The sequence below is a fragment of the Choristoneura fumiferana genome, chromosome 23, assembly GCF_025370935.1.
Source record: "Choristoneura fumiferana chromosome 23, NRCan_CFum_1, whole genome shotgun sequence".
NCBI lineage: Eukaryota > Metazoa > Arthropoda > Insecta > Lepidoptera > Tortricidae > Choristoneura > Choristoneura fumiferana.
In genome coordinates this window covers 18,300,914-18,319,444 of record NC_133494.1, presented here as the reverse complement: position 1 = coordinate 18,319,444, position 18,531 = coordinate 18,300,914, and the positions used below count along the sequence as shown (strand labels likewise).

The 18,531-nt window shown below is 37.0% G+C and overlaps 2 protein-coding genes across 3 annotated transcripts in view; both read left to right on the top strand.

Moving 5' to 3' along the window:
* LOC141441078 (potassium voltage-gated channel protein Shaw-like) overlaps positions 1-5,298 on the top strand; it is a 276,603-nt gene extending 271,305 nt beyond the window's left edge. For both annotated transcript variants that reach the window (XM_074105716.1, XM_074105715.1), the window contains exons 9-11: positions 133-283; positions 928-1,035; positions 2,072-5,298. In XM_074105716.1, the coding sequence (XP_073961817.1) occupies positions 133-283; positions 928-1,035; positions 2,072-2,547 (735 nt within the window). In that variant the 3' untranslated portion in view covers positions 2,548-5,298. The remainder of the gene's footprint in view (positions 1-132; positions 284-927; positions 1,036-2,071) is intronic.
* Positions 5,299-15,852: 10,554 nt separating this feature from the next.
* Positions 15,853-18,531, top strand: part of LOC141441079 (potassium voltage-gated channel protein Shaw-like) — a gene marked incomplete in the record, with an annotated part of 155,735 nt that continues 153,056 nt past the window's right edge. The window contains 1 exon segment of the mRNA XM_074105717.1: positions 15,853-16,059.

Sequence of the window (18,531 nt, the reverse complement as noted above, 5' to 3'; positions counted from 1 at the left end):
TACTTTGTTTCAAATAGTTCTCACTCATGTCAGTAGTACTTGTAGCTCACACTGAGCGGCGCAGTCTTTGTGATTTTAGTACCAACGCTGTCATTAAACCACAAAATTGACAACAGTGCCCTCTATCCACAGGCGCGGTCAAAACTTCCTAAGAAGCGCCGCCGCGTTTTGCCGGTGGAGCAACCAAGAAGAAAACGCGACGTCACCGCCTCCAATCGGCGGGTTAACGCAGTTAAACACCCCGTCGTTCTGAAAGACATACCACCTGGAGGGAACAAGTTCGGTTAGTTACACACTAGAAATAACAGATGGCGCTTAGTAGTTACATGTGACTTTCGATGGATGGCGCCACCTGCAGGGCAATCAACTGAAAGCATTAGGTATTCATGAAATACTTGCGAGCCGTATAATTTCTAAGAAACGATCGCTTTTCGTTTCTTTTATTAAGTAACACGCGTTACTAAAAATTATGGGCTTACGTGGATATTCGGCTGGTTTCTTTATGTTCTCGAATGAGGACATTTATTTAAGGCTCAAATAGGTATTATATCGTGACCTAGAATAAAAATATTACATTGCCTGCAACTCTAATTTCATTAGTAATAATTGGCCTTGTGTTTATCAACGTTACAAACTCAGTGTTTACACGACTTTTAAATTTATGTTCTCTGCTTTTTATTATTTTTTATCCCACTCACCAACGCCTAATCTCGTAGGTAAGGCTAATCGTCCTAAATTTAGAATATACTTCAAAGCAAATATCAACTTTTGCGGATTGTCTTTAAGTTTAAAAATACTATTTATTGAAATTTACATGGGTCTAAAGAGGCTCTGATACAGACTTAGTCTAGTTTATGGCCCGACACATTTGTTGTTTATAATGTTTGACCAAAATAAATCATTTATTTGTACTTTATTTTATCACAGGGGTTAACGGTATGAATATGATCGGCCTGGCCCTCCAGGGTCCACCGAACATCCTGACTCGACCGTCAACAGCATCGATGCAGCCTCTTCAAGCGAGGGCACCAATTGGTAAACAACCCACCATCCTGATCATACAGCCACCTCCCACTCCTGATAAGAGGCAAAACCGTCCTACTATAGTCTTCCTATAGCGTTATAATTACAAATAATAGCTGATGTAATGTTTAGTAATGTCAGCGGCCGATCGTAAAATCCGCCAAATCACGAATTGGCTAAGGGACATCCGCCATATCATTCAAAACTCAACGTTTAACGATTTACCTAGTGACCTTTACACAAATCATGAAATTCCTAGGCATATCATGAAACGCCGCCATATCGGCTCTGGCACTTCGCCGGACGCTACCGCGGCACGCTCGCTTCGCTCGCTCGGCTCGTGCGTTGTGGTCACAATTAATACTAACCACACCTCGCTTCGCTCGTCATACCTAAATTTTTCTTTTTTTTTCGGCATATCACGATGTGCCCGGAATAGAGCTAGGAATATCGACGAATGCGTTGCTCTAATCGATCTGCCGTATTGTTTCTCAGGCACATCGTGATATGCCTGGCCAACTTTTAGGCATATCATGAAATGGCGCCATTTCATGATATGCCTAGGAATTTCGTGATCTGGCGGATGTTACGATCGGCCGCCGAAAGTAACATTTTGAACATCCAAGGAGTTACAAAAAGTTAACAACCATTTAGTTGAAAACGATGTAAATAATTCAGACCAAAAAAACTTTAAGCTGGCGTAAATAGGGCAAACTAATTTAAAGTTGACACTCCTATTAACGATACAGCAACGAATAATAAATTAGCTATTATTTGATTGAAAACAGTATAACTTCTTCCTGGTGACAAATTTAACCTTATATTGAATGCACCTGGCACATCTTTATATATTCAAAATGGACACATATTAATCCACCACTCAAGATTTATAAAATACCTAACTTAAGTAAACCCATGAATATTCAAAATAAAGCATGTAAAAATGGCCGCAAAGTGTGACTTGCTTTGTTTCTTTAAACTTAACATCCTGTGTGGTAGATTATCTCCCCTTTAAAATATCGAATGCTGACACAAGTTTCTATTGCAGTTGAAAGTCCAATCGTGAACACGCAAGCCGGAGCCATTTCCCTAGCGTCATTGCAACCACCCTTGATGACGGCCCCACCCCTGCAACCAAGACCTGCAACCACCGGCGCCCTAGACCTCATGCTACCATTGCAACCAAAACTACTACCCGGGTACCACCTACAATCATCATTTCTCACGAGTACTCTCTCTACTGTGCGACCACCCGATCTGCCAGATAAAAAAGAAAAAGATTCTAGTCCTGATACTTCCTCTAGAGATGTCGAAGATAATTGTATAAACTTAGATAGTGGACAAGATAGTGAAAGTAACGTAGAATGTGAAAATCATAATGTAGATATCGAAGCGAGTGATTTCACGGACAATTCATATACCAAAGATGAAATTAATTCAAATGTTATTGATGCCAACAAAACAATGGATACTATTTTAGTCAGTAGTTCAAGCGATAACAGCCCTAATAACAATTCTTATTAAATCAATTATAGTTTAGATAAATGTGAATTGTATAATAAAGACAAGTGAAACCCCAATGCCCTTTAATGTCTCCCGTTAGATCGATGTAAGATTTTAATTATATCAATTTTAAAGTTTGTAAAATAAAATTTGGGTAACTAATTTGAAATTCATCTCGACCAAGACTAGTTAAAAGGCGTTTGTGTAACGTATTTTTTGTATATTTTGTAAATGAAAGACGAAACAGTGATGGTAAAGAAATCGTATTATAGTAAGCGAAGTTTTTAAAGTATCTTGCCAAAAATTATATTGTTAATAATGTTAAAAATTTCAGCGTCTTCTCAAAGTAAATTTTGCCAATTTTTAGATTCGCAATTAAATTTAAATGAACAAAAAGGGATCTCTTTAAAATTTTATGCTTGGAGACTTTGACAAAGTTAACTCGAACCACAGCAATGGCTGCATCCTCGTGGTTTTAAACGACAGGAATTTAAGCCAAGGTATACTGTACACCTAAAATATGAAGATATTATAATGTCTTATCCTGCATTTTTTTTCTTTTATTTTAAACCAATAGCAACGATGTACCTATATCTTGTCAGCCCTGAAAAGTTTATTTTTACTTAAATTTTCCACAAATGTGCCAAAAACTACGTAACTTTGTAGTTAGCTCGCATTAGGGTAGATGGGTTTTATAAAACCTATAAAATGGCTGTTGAATTTTTCGTTTAGGTTAAGATTACACTGTGCTACATCTGGACTTATCATAAAACCAATTAACACAAAGACCTGTGTCAATCAACACAATTTAAAATACCACTACATTTCTACATATTAAGGGCCTGTTTCACCACTTGTCGGCTAACTTTAAGTGACGGATATCAGTAATGCCGTCTCTGTTTGTTTTGTCCGAATAAACAAAGACGGCATTACTTTTATCTGACACTTAAAGTTAGTCGACAAGTGGTGTAACAGGCCCTAAAAGTACCAAATCATCCTGATTATGTATTGTAAAACTCATGTCCATTCATTAGAGCGCCTACATTTTTAGGCCTTTTTTATCTTTACTTACCTAATTGTGTTTTACTTAATGTATCTGGATGTTTGTAACTTACGAAAATAACGATTTTTGTAACTGAGGCATTTTTTATGTGGCACATTGTTGGTTTAACAAAACGAACGTTTATCTTGAATATTCTTTAAATATAGATTAAGGATAGTAGTTATGAAAATATTGTTCCATTTAGCAACCATGCTGTTAGTAATCAATGTTTACTAACCATTGTAATTTTCATAGGATCTATATATTTTTCTAATGTTGAATTTTTTTATTGTTTCAAACTGTCAGATTGAGGATATTATTTTATTTCAATAAAAGATCACGACGTGTTACGTATTTACTTATAATATTTTGATTTATAAGGGATATAAAAGGTGCTTACAGCGTTATCGGTAAACAGTTAAATTTAACCTGAGACGAACTTTAACTAACTATTGGGAAATGTTATTCAAGAAAATGTCTAATGGCAAAATAAATAATACAATGTGTGATGCCTGACCGCTGTAAAAGGAGTAGAACGTTTTCACAGTAAGTTTCATAATGAATTCCCTTGTCAGTCAATGGGTTGTCACTTATTTTTTTTGTGCAAATGTAACACAGTGGATATCAAATATACCAACCATAACCTAACCAACAAACAGTTTGGTAAACCCTCGACTTTGTCACTTCAAAGTTCAATATCTCAAAAACGGCTAACCTGATTTTGATAAAACATATCTAAGAACCAGTGCTAGAAAACCTGCTTTCAAATAAAAAAACGCATTTAAATCTGTCCACCCTTTTTAAAGCTACGGTGCCACAGACAGACACACATAGCAGTCAAACTTATAACACCCCTCTTTTTGCGTCGGGGGTTCAAAACAAAATAAGAGCCATTTGAGTTTCGTCGGTAAAATATAACCAAAAATAAGTGTGCATTTTTATCTTAATACAATTAAATGAGTAGTATTTATATCGTGTTATGATGTGTATCAATAAACCCATTTTGTGACAAGTTATGTTTAAAAAAAATACATTTGTCAGTGTTTTCATTTTACCAATGAAACTCACGTTACCCCTATTTTCATTTGGGTGGTATATATAGCACTAGCTTATGCCCGCGACTTTGTCTGCGCGGATCCAGGTTATCGCGCGGTGGCGCCCTCTACCGAAATAAAAGGTATCCTATGTTGATCCTTGGGGTTCAAAATACCTATATACCAAATTTCATCAAAATCGGTTCAGTGGTTTCGACGTGAAAGCGTAACAGACAGACAGACAGACAGACAGAGTTACTTTCGCATTTATAATATTAGTAGGGAAGTAGGGGTTATAGCCTCGTGCCCCCCCAAAAAAAAAGTAACGAGATCTACTAAACGCCCAGTGTGCAATGTACGAGTCTAGCCAACATATGTTTATGTCCAAACTGCCAAGGACATAGATACAGTGTACTTAATGTACGCTGGGCGCTTAGCTCAAAATTTTATGGCTTCACACAAAATTTATAAAGTTTAGTAATAATATAATACACACACACAAACATCACGCCTGTATTCCCAAATGTGGTGGGCAGAGCACACGAAACGTTACGGCTTCAGAGCCACGTTTAGCAATTTTAGGTTTAATATAATACATTATTGTGAAACTCAATCTGACTTAACATTATAGTAAAAGCCTCATTACAAGATCGACCATGTTTTAATCTTTCATGAAAATGTTTGAATAAACCATTACCAACGATACTATACTTGTTTTTTTTATTCCAATATGGTATTTGACAACTCCTGATTTTGCCATATCTTAATATTATTATGAAAATATAGATATACAGATAGTGTTTAGCGAAGAGAAAATTTAAATCGATTGAAAATAGGATTTATAGTGTTTTTTTGAAAAATCTATATACCTGTCTCTTTCTCAAACACTTCTCTATGCAGCAAGTATGGCGATACTGGCGTGTGACGTCAAATGCCAGTATGTCTTTCTCTGTCTAATCTTGAATTTCAAACCTTTATAACTTTGTTATTTGTAAAGGTAGCTTAAAAATTGTTTTTCTATTCGATAACAGGCATTGTGTAGTTTTAATTTATAAAACATATACAAAATAGTCAAATACCGTATTATAATTCTAAATAGGTGTATATAATGAAAAAAATCGAGGCAGCTTAGTAGCTTGACCCGGGCTCGCACCTTTGAATTTGGAACCTGTGAAATCTGAAATTTACTATTTACGCTGAAGGGAAAAATCGTGGGGAAATCTGCACACTGCAAGGAAATTCAATGGCGAGTGTGTATTTCCCAATTCGCATTGAGCTTGCTAAGCGATTCTGAGAGGTCTGTGTGTTCTACAGTGAGACTTAAGAGATGTCCCTTGGATCCATTCTCCATACAAACCTGGTCCCGCTCTCATTAGAAAACTAGGCAACAGAAGTAGATGATATTTTTTAATTTTGAACATGAAACTACCGTGAGACTCACTCATATTAAATATAATCCGCCCCCGAACTCCGAAGACGAAGGGCTACGGATTAGCCCGAAACATGTCGAGCTAAACTCGATTTAAGACGTGAGTTATCCGGGTCATTATATTTAATATGATATTTTTTAAGTATGGACTAGACGTAATTTTCATATAAATGTGTAATATCAGAATTACAGGAGCTCAAAAGTCGACAAAAAATAGAGGTCAACTTTACACGACAATTACAAAATTAGGGAGAATTCTCTTAAGCATAAAGGCCGAGATGACGTGTCTATATTAAAATAAATAAATAAGTTATAAGTAATAAAAATAAATCGCTGAAATGTATGTACCTGCATAACTTCCAAACGACGGCACTGAATTGAATAGTTATTTTTTTGTTGCTTTCATTATAGTCAGAACAAGGTTATAACATAAAAAGATTAACAAAATAATGTAGGTACAAAAGAAACTGAAATGGAGACGAAACCGCGGGAATGGCTGATAAGGTATAAATATCGTTATTACTTCAGTATCGGAGTAAGTTCCTTATTCTATTATGATGACATTGTTATAGCATAATCTTCATTTTAATCACCAATATTTTTTGAACAATTGAAGAAAAAGAGGCCGAGCATATTAAGAAACCTACCTAATATACATTTTCATAACATACGGTTCATTTTCATTCGGTTTCATTTCGAAAGAAAATATTAACATTTCCGCAACTCCCCACACAAGATTCGGGCAAAGCCGATCAGTTCACAAAACATTGATTAAAATACGAAAATGCTATTAATTATTCACAACTAATGAAAGAAAGAAAGAACTAATGAATGGTTATTAATTAAACCGATTACGCAGAACGAGATTGGTAAGAGAACGCACCCTCAAAGGTTTCGTGATTAAATTTCTCGGCTCCGTTCAGTCGATAATATCCTGTAAACAACGTTGACGTACACAATTTTGGTATAAAGTGCCTGTTAAATTCCGTTTACCTTTACTTGCCCGAATTTCATTTGCCCGAATTTCACTTACCATACCAACGTTTGCCATAAAATATATAGAACCGTGCTGTTTTCAGGATTTTTTCAAATGTCATCATATAGAATGCAGTAGGTTAGGTTAGGTGTGTTTAATATCAACTCCGAAGGAATGAGTATTTCAGAAATAAATTACTTTATGGCAAATGAAAATTCTAGAAAACAATACATTCGGGCATATGAAATTCGGGCAAACGATAGAGAATCGTTAAATTCATAAAGGAAAAGTAAGCTTTGTATGTCTATTGATAATGTAAAGCCTATTAAGCCTTGTATTCATACAAACCGTATTATTATAGAAACACTGTTAAGCTTTCGATGAAAGGAAACTGTTGGATATTTGCTACTTTTATTTAATAGATGGCGTTGTTAACTGGTTGTAACACGAGCGCCATTTATTGTAAAACGTGAAAACAACTATCTTCAATGAAAGTAGTACTTTTTTATAATTTGACGTAAGTAAAAGATGTATGTAAATAAATGCGGACAGTACCTTTTAATTGCATTGACTAAGAAATTGATTTTTTTACTGTTTCAATCTACCTAAGACCTAACTACCTAAACTAAGTAAGTATTAAATACAATATCAAATTTTGATATTCATTTCAGCTTGACATCTTAGTCCTTCTCAGACAGATAAGCAAACAACAAACTGATCCTATAAGTCTGTTTTTTCCTTTAATGGTCCGAAAATCTATAGAGGATAACAGACAGTCGGCGATACTTAGAACCTTTTTGTTTGTGGCTGTTGACACATATTTTACTTTATGCACATGCAGAGCATAAATAGTACAACAAGAGCATACTCGTAAAACGAGTCATTTTACCCGAGACGTTCATATTGCCAATTTATTGGAATTTTTTTCCCCACCTGTTACCACTGGTAAATAATGGGAATAAAAATGCCCATCTGTTACCACCAAATTTGGTGGTAATAACTGGGATTTTTTTCCCAGTAGTTACCACAAATTTCTTTAGTTGGTATAGATGGGAAAAATCCCATTAGTAGCACTGCATTCATTTTCAATTTCAGCAGTTAATTGTCAACATATTAAAAAAGGTTCTTTTCTATTCTATACGTATGGAGTAATTTTATCTTATTGCGAATATTTTCCCTATCAGTTCCCACTAAAGTAATTGGTGGTAACTACTGGTTTTTTTTCCAGTTGTTACCACTGAGTACTTTAGTGGTAAAAGATGGGAAAAAATTCCCAGCTGTTAGCACTGGTAAAAATTGGTGGTAACAGGTGGGAACAACCCTAAACGCGACGAGGTTACCCTCGTCGTCTCGTCGTCTTGGCCACTTGCTGTCAATGCGGGCGTGCATTCACAGCTAAGATAAAAGCCATTTTAGAACGCATAGCCCAATCGAACAAATAGGAGTCGAAGTGAACGCCATGACGGAAATCGGTCGGTTCATCATCAATATCATCTATAAGACCAGAGGCCTTGTCAAACGCACTTGGAATGCCAATAGTTTCCACCATTTTCTTTCTCTCACACTGCTAAACCAAGAGGGTAGAAAGAAATAATAATAATGAATAAATATAATGGGACACTTGACTTAAGATTGGTTTTTTGGAGTCTTTTTGTATTTTTTATTTCAACTCCAAACTTTGTTACTTTTATGGTCATCCCGTAAAATCCATATCGATATTCGTGTTTGTACTCCTGTCCAGTGGTGGTGTAGCGGTATAGCATGCAGCGGGGAATGCTGAGGACCTGGATTTGATTCCCAGCGCTGGTCTATTTTTCTGTTTTTTTTTTGCATCTACATATAATATGTTTTAGCTTGTATTTTTGATATGGATTTTACGGGATGACCGTAAAAGTAACACAGTTTGGAGTTGAAATAAAAAATACAAAAAGACTCCAAAAAATCAATCTTAATTTGATTGCTTAATAGCGACATCTCTTGTCCGGGTGAGCGGTTAGTTGCAATTGAATTCTGAAAGTTTCTCGATGAAGGCTATAGCATAGATGTCGCTAGTGTCCCTGCTCAAGTGACTGAGTAAGAAATAAACAAGTCAATGTCATGTCGTATCAGGAGCTGAAAACGCTGGCAGAGCACCGAAAAGAGTGGCGATTACTCCACCGACAAGAGCTAAGCTCTTAAATTAATGATGATGATGAAGCTGAGATATGTGGTGCATAGGAGAAATTCATGTCTGTACTCCTGTTTAGTGGTGGTGTAGCGGTATAGCACGCAGCACGGAATGCTAAGGACCTGGGTTCGATTCCCAGCGCTGGTCTCTTTTTCTGGTTTTTCTGGACACTTGACACCAATTGACCTAGTCCCAAACTGAGCAAAGCTTGTACTATGAATACTAGGCAACGGATAAACATACTTATATAGATAAATACATACTTAAATACATATTAAACATCCAAGACCCGAAATCAAACATTCGTATTATTCGTACAAATATCTGCCCCGGCCGGGAATCGAACCCGGACCTCAAGCTTCGTAGTCAGGTTCTCTAACCACTTGGCCATCCGGTCGTCTAATAATGGTGAATGGTTTTCATCACTTCTTTCTATCACACGGTATAGTGTGAGGGTAGAAAGAGACGGCGTTAGACAATACGGCCACGGGTCTACAACTAAGCCTTTCATTACAAGCATCGTCGGAAGTGCCGGAGGTTATTCAATATTCGGGGCATGAGTTAACATTCCACAATTAGAATTTAATATCCCGTGTCCCCTCTCCTATGAGCAAACGTGGAATTCTTTGTACATCGAGATGAACAGGTGAATATTTTTTAAAGATACCGCTGGGTTGACTGATCACAAATATAATTATACCTTAAGATTGGTTTTTTGGAATCTTTTTGTATTTTTTATTTCAATTCCAAATTTTTACTTTTACGGTCATCCCGTAAAACCTAAATTGAAAATACAAACTGAAATAAAGATGCACAGAAAAAACAGAAAAATAAGACCATCACTGGGAATCGAACCCAGGTCCTCGGTAATCCGTACCGCGTGCTATACCGCTACACCACTGATGGTCAACGGTACCGCCGGTAAGTAAGAAACAAACAAGCTGAGATATGAGGTGCATAGGGGAAATTCGTGTCGGTACCGTTGACCATCAGTGGTGTAGCGGTATAGCACGCGGTACGGATTACCGAGGACCTGGGTTCGATTCCCAGTGATGGTCTTATTTTTCTGTGCATCTTTATTTCAGTTTGTATTTTCAATTTATAATTATACCTTAATATATTTGTATACAGTATAATAGGATTTTTTGGAAAAAAAAGTTAAGTTACAATTGCGTCAAGGCGCAAAAAGCGCCTAAATTTTGCGGAATAGGCCCACCGCAAAGCGGTTACTTTATAGTTCCATTAGACAAATCTTGAATGAGAAAATACCACCCATTGTTATTATGGCTTCAACAAAATGTTCTCTCCTCTCTTATTTTTCAGGCTTTATCTATCCACTGCTGGATGTAACCCTCTCCTAATCTCCTCCACTCCGTCCTATTCTCCGTCTTCCTGAGCCAGTACGGTCCGGCGTAACTCTTTATATCATCAGACCATCTCATCTGGGGTCTGCCTACACTTCTTCTTGTGGTCCGTGGTCTCCACACCAGCACTCTATGGGCCCAGCGACAAAATGTTAATGTCAAATAATGCGAGTACATTTTTTTAACTACATGAAATTTGGTGAAAATACTAGTTGAATACAATGGTATTTGTTTAAACATTCACTTGTCAAACATTGGATTTGCTTACAATTTATTTGTGAAGAATTCATTTTCGATATTATACGAAACATTTATTAAAAGCTTTAGATTAAACTTAAGTACTTTTGCAGGTGGTAGGACCTTGTGCAAGGTCCGCCCGGATTGCTACCACCATCTTGCTCGCTAATCCTGCCGTGAAGCAGCAGTTGTGTTTCGGCGTGGAGAGTAAGACAGCCGGTGAAATTACTGGCACTTGAGGTGTCCCATCTTAAACCTCTAGGTTGGCAACGCATCTGCAATACCCCTGGTGTTGCAGGTCTCTATGGGCGGTGGTGATCTCTTACCATCAGGAGACCCACTTGCTCGTTTGCCTTCCAGTCCAATAAAAAAAAAACAACCCAAAATTAAAGTCACACTTCTTGCACTTCTATTCAACCTAAGTTGTATTTACAAGGTCCCAATAGCGCGTGTAAATTAATGTCACCCATAAACCCCAGTTAATTGTGAATTATTCCGTAATGGTGGCCATTAGAGTAATAAGTACCTATTGCACGACATCTAACTTACATACGTCGTCATACGTATCGAAGGTTGTTTATATTTTAATTTAAAACACTAAGTAGCTCGTCTATAGTATGTCGTCATGTTAAAGAACCAAAACTGCATTCAAAAAATCACTTGTTTCACTCAGGAATCAAACTAGCTAAAATTAAAAAAATGCTCACTTTATTTTACTGTACCAATTGATAGGATTATTGTTTAGGGATAAAATTGGTCTTTGAAACACAAAAAGATAAAATCTAACATTAATTTTAGTTTTATAACTTATCAATTCTAATACGAAGAACACGAAAGAAAGTTTTAATTGATGATGATGATGATGTGATCCTGTTATCCCTCACTAGGGACATAGGGCTCGTAGAAGAGTTTTCTATTTGGCTTGATCTTGCGCAGCTTCTTCCAGCTCTTGCCAGCCGAGACCAATTATTTTAATTAATTTTAGAAAATCTCCGAATGCAGTTTTATATAAATTAAAGCATTGTACTAGAATTAAAGGCCACAATTGTTTTCCACTATGTATATAAATTGAACGCCATGTTGAGGTACCCCTGTCACAGGATGAAATGGACAACTCAGACAGAACAATCTAGACCAAACTTCAATTACTAACTGAAATGTAGTCGGAGGCAAAAACTCTTATTGCCCCTTTGGGTTTCCGAGCCCAAAAGTTTGCAGTGCGGCAAGAGCTAGACTATTATAGTACTAGTAAAATTAGGGGTCCGTATTCGCTCGCATAATTGCTTAAAGTCATCATGTAGGTAGTAATTGTCATAACAGAACTCTTTTTGACATGAAACTACCGTGAGACTCACTCATATTAAATATAATGACCCGGATAACTCACGTCTTAAATCGAGTTTAGCTCGCGCGCGTGGTGCGCGTGTTGCAGCAGCCGCTGAGTCGCGTTGCTCGAAGACAAAGGGCTACGATTAGCCCGAAACATGTCGAGCTTAACTCGATTTAAGACGTGAGTTATCCGGTCATTATATTTAATATAGAACTCTTTTTCTTTAAATTCATAAATTGTTCCGAAAAGTTATAAACAAACTAAGACAACCTATTAGATTAGGTACGTCTTCAGAATGACCATTAAAATTTCTGAAAAATTCATTCTCTCTCGGCGGGAAAAAAAAGTGCGCAGATTTGAAGGTAAGGTTTCCTCGCAATGTTTTCTTTCACCGTAAAGCCCGTGGTAAAGGTCATAGTCGGGTTCCCATAAGGTCGGCCCTTACATCAAATGGGCTCGGATTTTTTTGTGACTACCTCTTATAGTGAAGAATATTTGCACTTTATATATTAAATTGTATAATATGTTGGTACGCTATCGCATTGGATGTCCTGTAATGATGGTGTAATGTTTTATTAAATAAATAAATAATAAATAAATTTAAGCTGAGTATGAAAATCCTACTTGTGACAGTTTTTAGGGATGTATTCAAGCGATTTGCTTCAAATTTTAAAATGATGTTCTGTTTATAGATTTGCATCGCCACTAACACTAGTTATAATATAAAAAAGACCAAATAAATAACAGAAAAAAAAACATGGGACACTTGACACCAAATTGATCTAGTCCCAAATAAAAAAAGACACATTTTATACGCGGGTTTTATCGCACGAAGCATTTAGCCTGGCAGTCTAAATAAAAAAATGTGAATTACTTACCTGAATTAAAAATTAAGGGATCCCCATTTAATAAACCTACGAGTATGTTATCATATCAGCAAATAACAAATAACGGCCACAGTGACGCATGTACTTTTCGGATTGAACAAGTACCAAGACCTACATTTCAATGTTTAGATATTCATAGAACCCTCAGCAAGCGAGGCCGCCCCGCACTTGGCCAGTTAAATTTTACATACCTAATCTCTGCACCACTTGCAATCCCACGTCTAAATCCAAATCTAAGGGGGAATTACGCGTCGGAGTGCGTAAATAAATAACAATCAATCTATCCTCTGCAAGTAGTCGTTTTGTTTCTGCCCGTTCCATTGTCCTTCCTCAACCATCAAAAGGGAAATCAAGTACTAAAAAGGCCTTTAAAATTAAACCCCTTTTAACGGCACCTTCACAAAGGATGCAATTAGAGCCGTGAAATGTTCCTTCATCAAATACTGAGTAATTTATTTTTACCCTTTCAATCGTATTGTTGAGGTGTTAATACAGTGTTTATTTTGTCATGGGAATCGCTATTGGATTCCCTTCAAATGTCAATGAATCACACTTCTACTGAGTCTCTCATCTGTCTAAAAATTTGTTTATACGTTTGTGACTTTGACGTTTTAATAATAATAATAAAGCTTTATTTCAGACCATACGTCCATAATAATAAAATTTCAGACCATACGTCCATAAATAAACAACCAATCATGATGAAAATTAACATGCGCATAGCGTTCGATACGAATAAATGAATACCTTTCCTTTCCTTTAATTACTGAGGTATGTTGTATGGCCAGCGAGCTATTGAAAGGACTATGCTCGGGGTTTCTCTACGGAATCGAATCAGAAATGAGAGGATACGTAGAAGAAAGAGGGTCACCGACATAATCAAGCGAATTAACTCGTTGGAGTGACAATGGGCATATAGCACGGAGAACAGATAGCCGTTGAGGCCGAGAAGTTTTTTAATGGAGACTGCGGGTCGGCAAGCGCACCGTAGGACGTCCACCAACGAGATAGACGGATGACCTGGTTCAGGAAATTCGCGGGTTCTTAGCGATTGCAGCCCGCTTCCAACCGAAACAACTGGATCTAGAGGGAATTTTTTGAAATTTCATTGCTTCTGTCAAATGAAAGCGTTAGCGATATCTAATAAGATACGTATTAAGGACTTTCAGGTGTTGTAATAAAACCTAAAAATATATTATCAGTTAGTAAACGTTTTAACGAGGCCCTTGCTTTTATTAGTTGTTAGTCTTTGCCCGCAGTTTTTCTCGCGTTAAACGGAAATTAGAATAAAATTCCAGGATTTTACGGAAATGTCATGAAAATTAATAAAAATGAAGTATATAATGATGTATGTTAAAACTGTATCAAGAACACCCGTGCTAATTTTTATATATTGTCTTTACTTCATCCCTCCTCTCAGAATTAGAGGGCTTGCTTGGCGTAGGTAAAGCATAAGTAAGCTAGTACCTGGGCGACCGCGCTCCGCTCGGGCTAAAACTCGGTAACCAGCGTTTTCCTAGAAATAGACCAAGCTAGATCTATTTTGCATCCCCTAAAACCCCTGCATACCAAATTTCATCGAAATCATTAAAGCCCTTTCCGACTTTTTGATTATATATACTGGGTGTGGCCTGTAATACGAGCAAAAAATTAAAACATAGATCGTTCTCGTCAAACTGAACAACATTAGTTCAACTACTTTTAAAAATAATGGAGTATTTAGATTAACCCTTTTTCATACAAATTAAATACTGCTATCAATTTACGCCATCCTAGAACACAACTGACATCGCCTGTCACGCTACAAACAACAAGAATTTTGCTTTACACTGCTTCTTCGCATAAACTTAAATGTAATAAAAATTAAAAAACTAATTATTTTTAAAAGTGTTTGACGAGTATGATCGCATTTGCTCAATAGAAGCATACTTTCGTGCTATTAACTAGCATGTGTAACAGTACATAGTAAACGTTGAAAGAAGCTTTTTTTATCAAATAGCTGGCAAACGAGCAGGCGGGCCACGTGATCACCGCCGCCCATGGACACCTACAGCATCATTAGGACTGCGGGTGCGTTTCCGGCCTAAAAGGGGGAGAGGTAGCTAAAGGGGAGTGGTGGGGGAGGATAAAGGGGAAAGGGTAAAATGGGGGAGGGGAGTTGGGCCTCCGGACTCACCTCCCACTCACTAACTCAGTAGGAAAACCACTATTTCATGCCGGTATTCTGTGGGAGTGTGGTACTAACCCGGTCGAGCCGGCCCATTCGTACTGCAGCCAGCAAGTGGTTACAGTGAGGCTCACCACATGAGATGCTGATTCGAAGCTGATTCTTCAATAACTTATGGACTTGAAAAACAGGATGTAAAAGCACTTTTTAGTTTTACTGGATTCAACGCCATCTGTCGTAAGAATTGACACCTAGTTCATTGTCATCTGACACTTCTATCGGTAAAACAGTAACCCCTTTTAGGTAAAACATTTCAACCCACTGATGTCAGAAAACCTACTTAGTATTACACAACGCAAGTATAACATAACATTATAAAATGTATAACTGTATAAACTATAGTATATACAAAGTCGCACTGCTACAATCGCAATGATGCTCAATTAAAATTCGTACGCGTAGACCTGAGGCGAAAGAAGGACAAAACACATTTACGTTTTACAAACCTGAATTCACCCTTTAAGCATTCATATTTGAAAGCAGTCTTGTTTTAAATGTGTAAGATTGAAAATTCAACGCCATTTTTAGTGGAAGTTAGGGTGTTGGACTGCTATGTGTGAGTGTGTAAGTACAGCACACACTTGTTTCGCCACGCATGCGTGGAATGGTTTATCTTCAGTGCCGCTTCGCCCGCCGAGCAAGGCGCGTGCCGCGCGCCGCACGCCGAAAAAACAAATTCAAATATTCGAAATTCAAAAGTGTTTTTAATCCGTTTATCAGTGGCCAGTGACAGTGAGGACAAATAGTTAAGTGTGACCTTTTTTTTAGTTTTTGAATTTTTAATGTTGGCACTACTGCAGTGGCGTGTTTGTGGTACGCCGTGAGAGCCTTCTGATACAGGTTCGTAAATTAAATTACTTTTTTGCGTGTTCGGTTTGAAAACTGCGGGTGACTATTTGAACTTATTGTTTAGTTTTGTTTTAATTGCGGCGAGAAATGTAACTTTTTAAATCACTAACTTTAGCTTAGGAAATGGTATTTAGGTCAATGTTTTATGTGATAATAAGTACCGAAGCTACCAATAACCTTTGTGATAGGAAAATTACTAATCAAGCAAGCAAGCAATTTGATCTAGTTAAGTTAATACTATTTATTTCATTTTTACATAGTTAGCTTAGAAATGAAATGATAACACACTTATTATGATCTTGTTGAACTGCACTTTAACAATTTATCTCTAAATGTCAAACTCATAGACATATTTTAGTTAAAGTTACTAAACATCGAGTTTCGATCCAAAATACAGTAAAACGCATTTAGTATATTTAAAACTCCTATTTAAATGACGTCTCTACGCGTGACAGTTAACGTTAGATTATTGAACTACTTATTAACTAATAAAATTGTCATACAACCAGGGTTTGAAACCGATACCAAAAATACCGGTATATGAAAGAGTGAGATATAGACAAAGATATTTATTTACACATAATGCGATACTTAAAAGACATTCAATTGAAAAATAAAAACTAAAATTATAATCATTACTAATACTGTAAACTTTAAGTACTCAATTGCTTGTAATTTAATGTGATATGGAGATATATTGAGGCCCTGAAAGAACCTAGGATAGCTTTTAACCCAAAAATCACATAGTTAGTTCTCGCGGGCACATGATAAACGAACTTTTCGCAGACGAAGATGCTCACATAAGCTAGTAAACAATAAAATCAAGCACTCTACTCTGGTATTAACCAGTATTTACACTCCACACTACCGGTGAATTACCGGTATAGACCATTTTGATACCGGTATTTTTGATACCAATGTCACATCACAACCCTGTCTTAAAACTATAAACATACCAACCAATGGCAACCCTGAGGCTTTACCGCTACGCCTCGTAGCTCCGTAGGCTTCGTAGCACCACGTAGACCTTGCTACGTCTCTTAGTTCGTGCCACCCTATGCGTGTTAATTTACCGTAATGTTACTAGCCATACCAAGATTAACTTAATCTTGACATTCTTGTACGGGTTAAACGTCATTAGGGCATGAAGTGACCTAAATAAAAATAAATGTGAAATCCTACTAGTATTATAAATGCGAAAGTTTGTGTGTGTGTGTGTGTGTGTGTGTGTGTTTGATACTCCTTCACGCTTAAACAGCTGAACGGATTTAGATAAAATTTGGTATGTATAGTTGGACATCTGGAATAACACATGGGCTATTTTTTTCTTGATATTCCCACGGGATAGGGATAAAATCTCGAAATAACAACTGTTGGGCTTAGAGACATGAAATTTGGTATGTAGGTACCTGGACGTCTGGAATAACACGGATGCTACTTTTCTTCTGATATTCCCACGGGATAGGGATAAAATCTCGAAATAACAACCGTTGGGCTTAGAGCCATGAAATTTAGTATGTAGGTAGCTGGACGTCTGGAATAACACATAGACTACTTTTTATCCCGATATTCCCACGGGACAGGGATAAAATCTTGAAATTTCAACCTCTGGGTTTAGGGTCTTGAAATTTTGGACAGTTGTTCTTAACACAACTTCAATGAAAACCACGATATAAATTTATGGAATTTCGAGGAAAATTTTGTCAGATCCCAGAATTTCAATTGTAACTACTAAATCGAATAGTTAACGCGTGCGAGACCGCGGGTAAACACTAGTATATAATAAATAAATCGAAGAACAAGAAAATTAATCTTGACGCTGGCAAAATTGACTCATTGCACAGAAGCCATTTAAAAAAACATGGTAGCTTAGTGATTTGACCTGTGGCCTCTCAAACAGAGGGTCATAGCGAAAATACAAACTGAGACATGGATGCACAGAAAAACCAGAAAAAGAGACCAGCGCTGGGAATCGAACCAGGTCCTCAGCAATCCGTGCTGCGTGCTATAACCCCTACACCACCGCTGGACAGGAATCTAGACACGATTTTTTTATATATATGCATACATATCTCAGGTTGCTTATTTTGACTACGCTACTTATGCAGCAGCACTAGCGACATCTATGTTCCGCTCTCATCGAGAGACGTCACACTCTTTCGGAACCAACCGCTCACCCAGACAAGAGATGTCGCTACTAAGCAATCAAATTATGATTGGTTTTTTTGGAGTCTTTTTTTTGTATTTTTTATTTAACTCCAAATTTGTTACTATTACGGGTATTATCGGGCCGTAAAAGTAACAAATTTGGAGTTGAAATAAAAAATACAAAAAAAAGACTCCAAAAAACCAATCATAAGAGGGTCATAGGTCAGAGCTCGGACTCGCACCTTTAAGTTATTTGGAATTTATGTGCGAAATTTGAAATGTGCCATCTGCACGCACCTAAGACATTCAATGGTG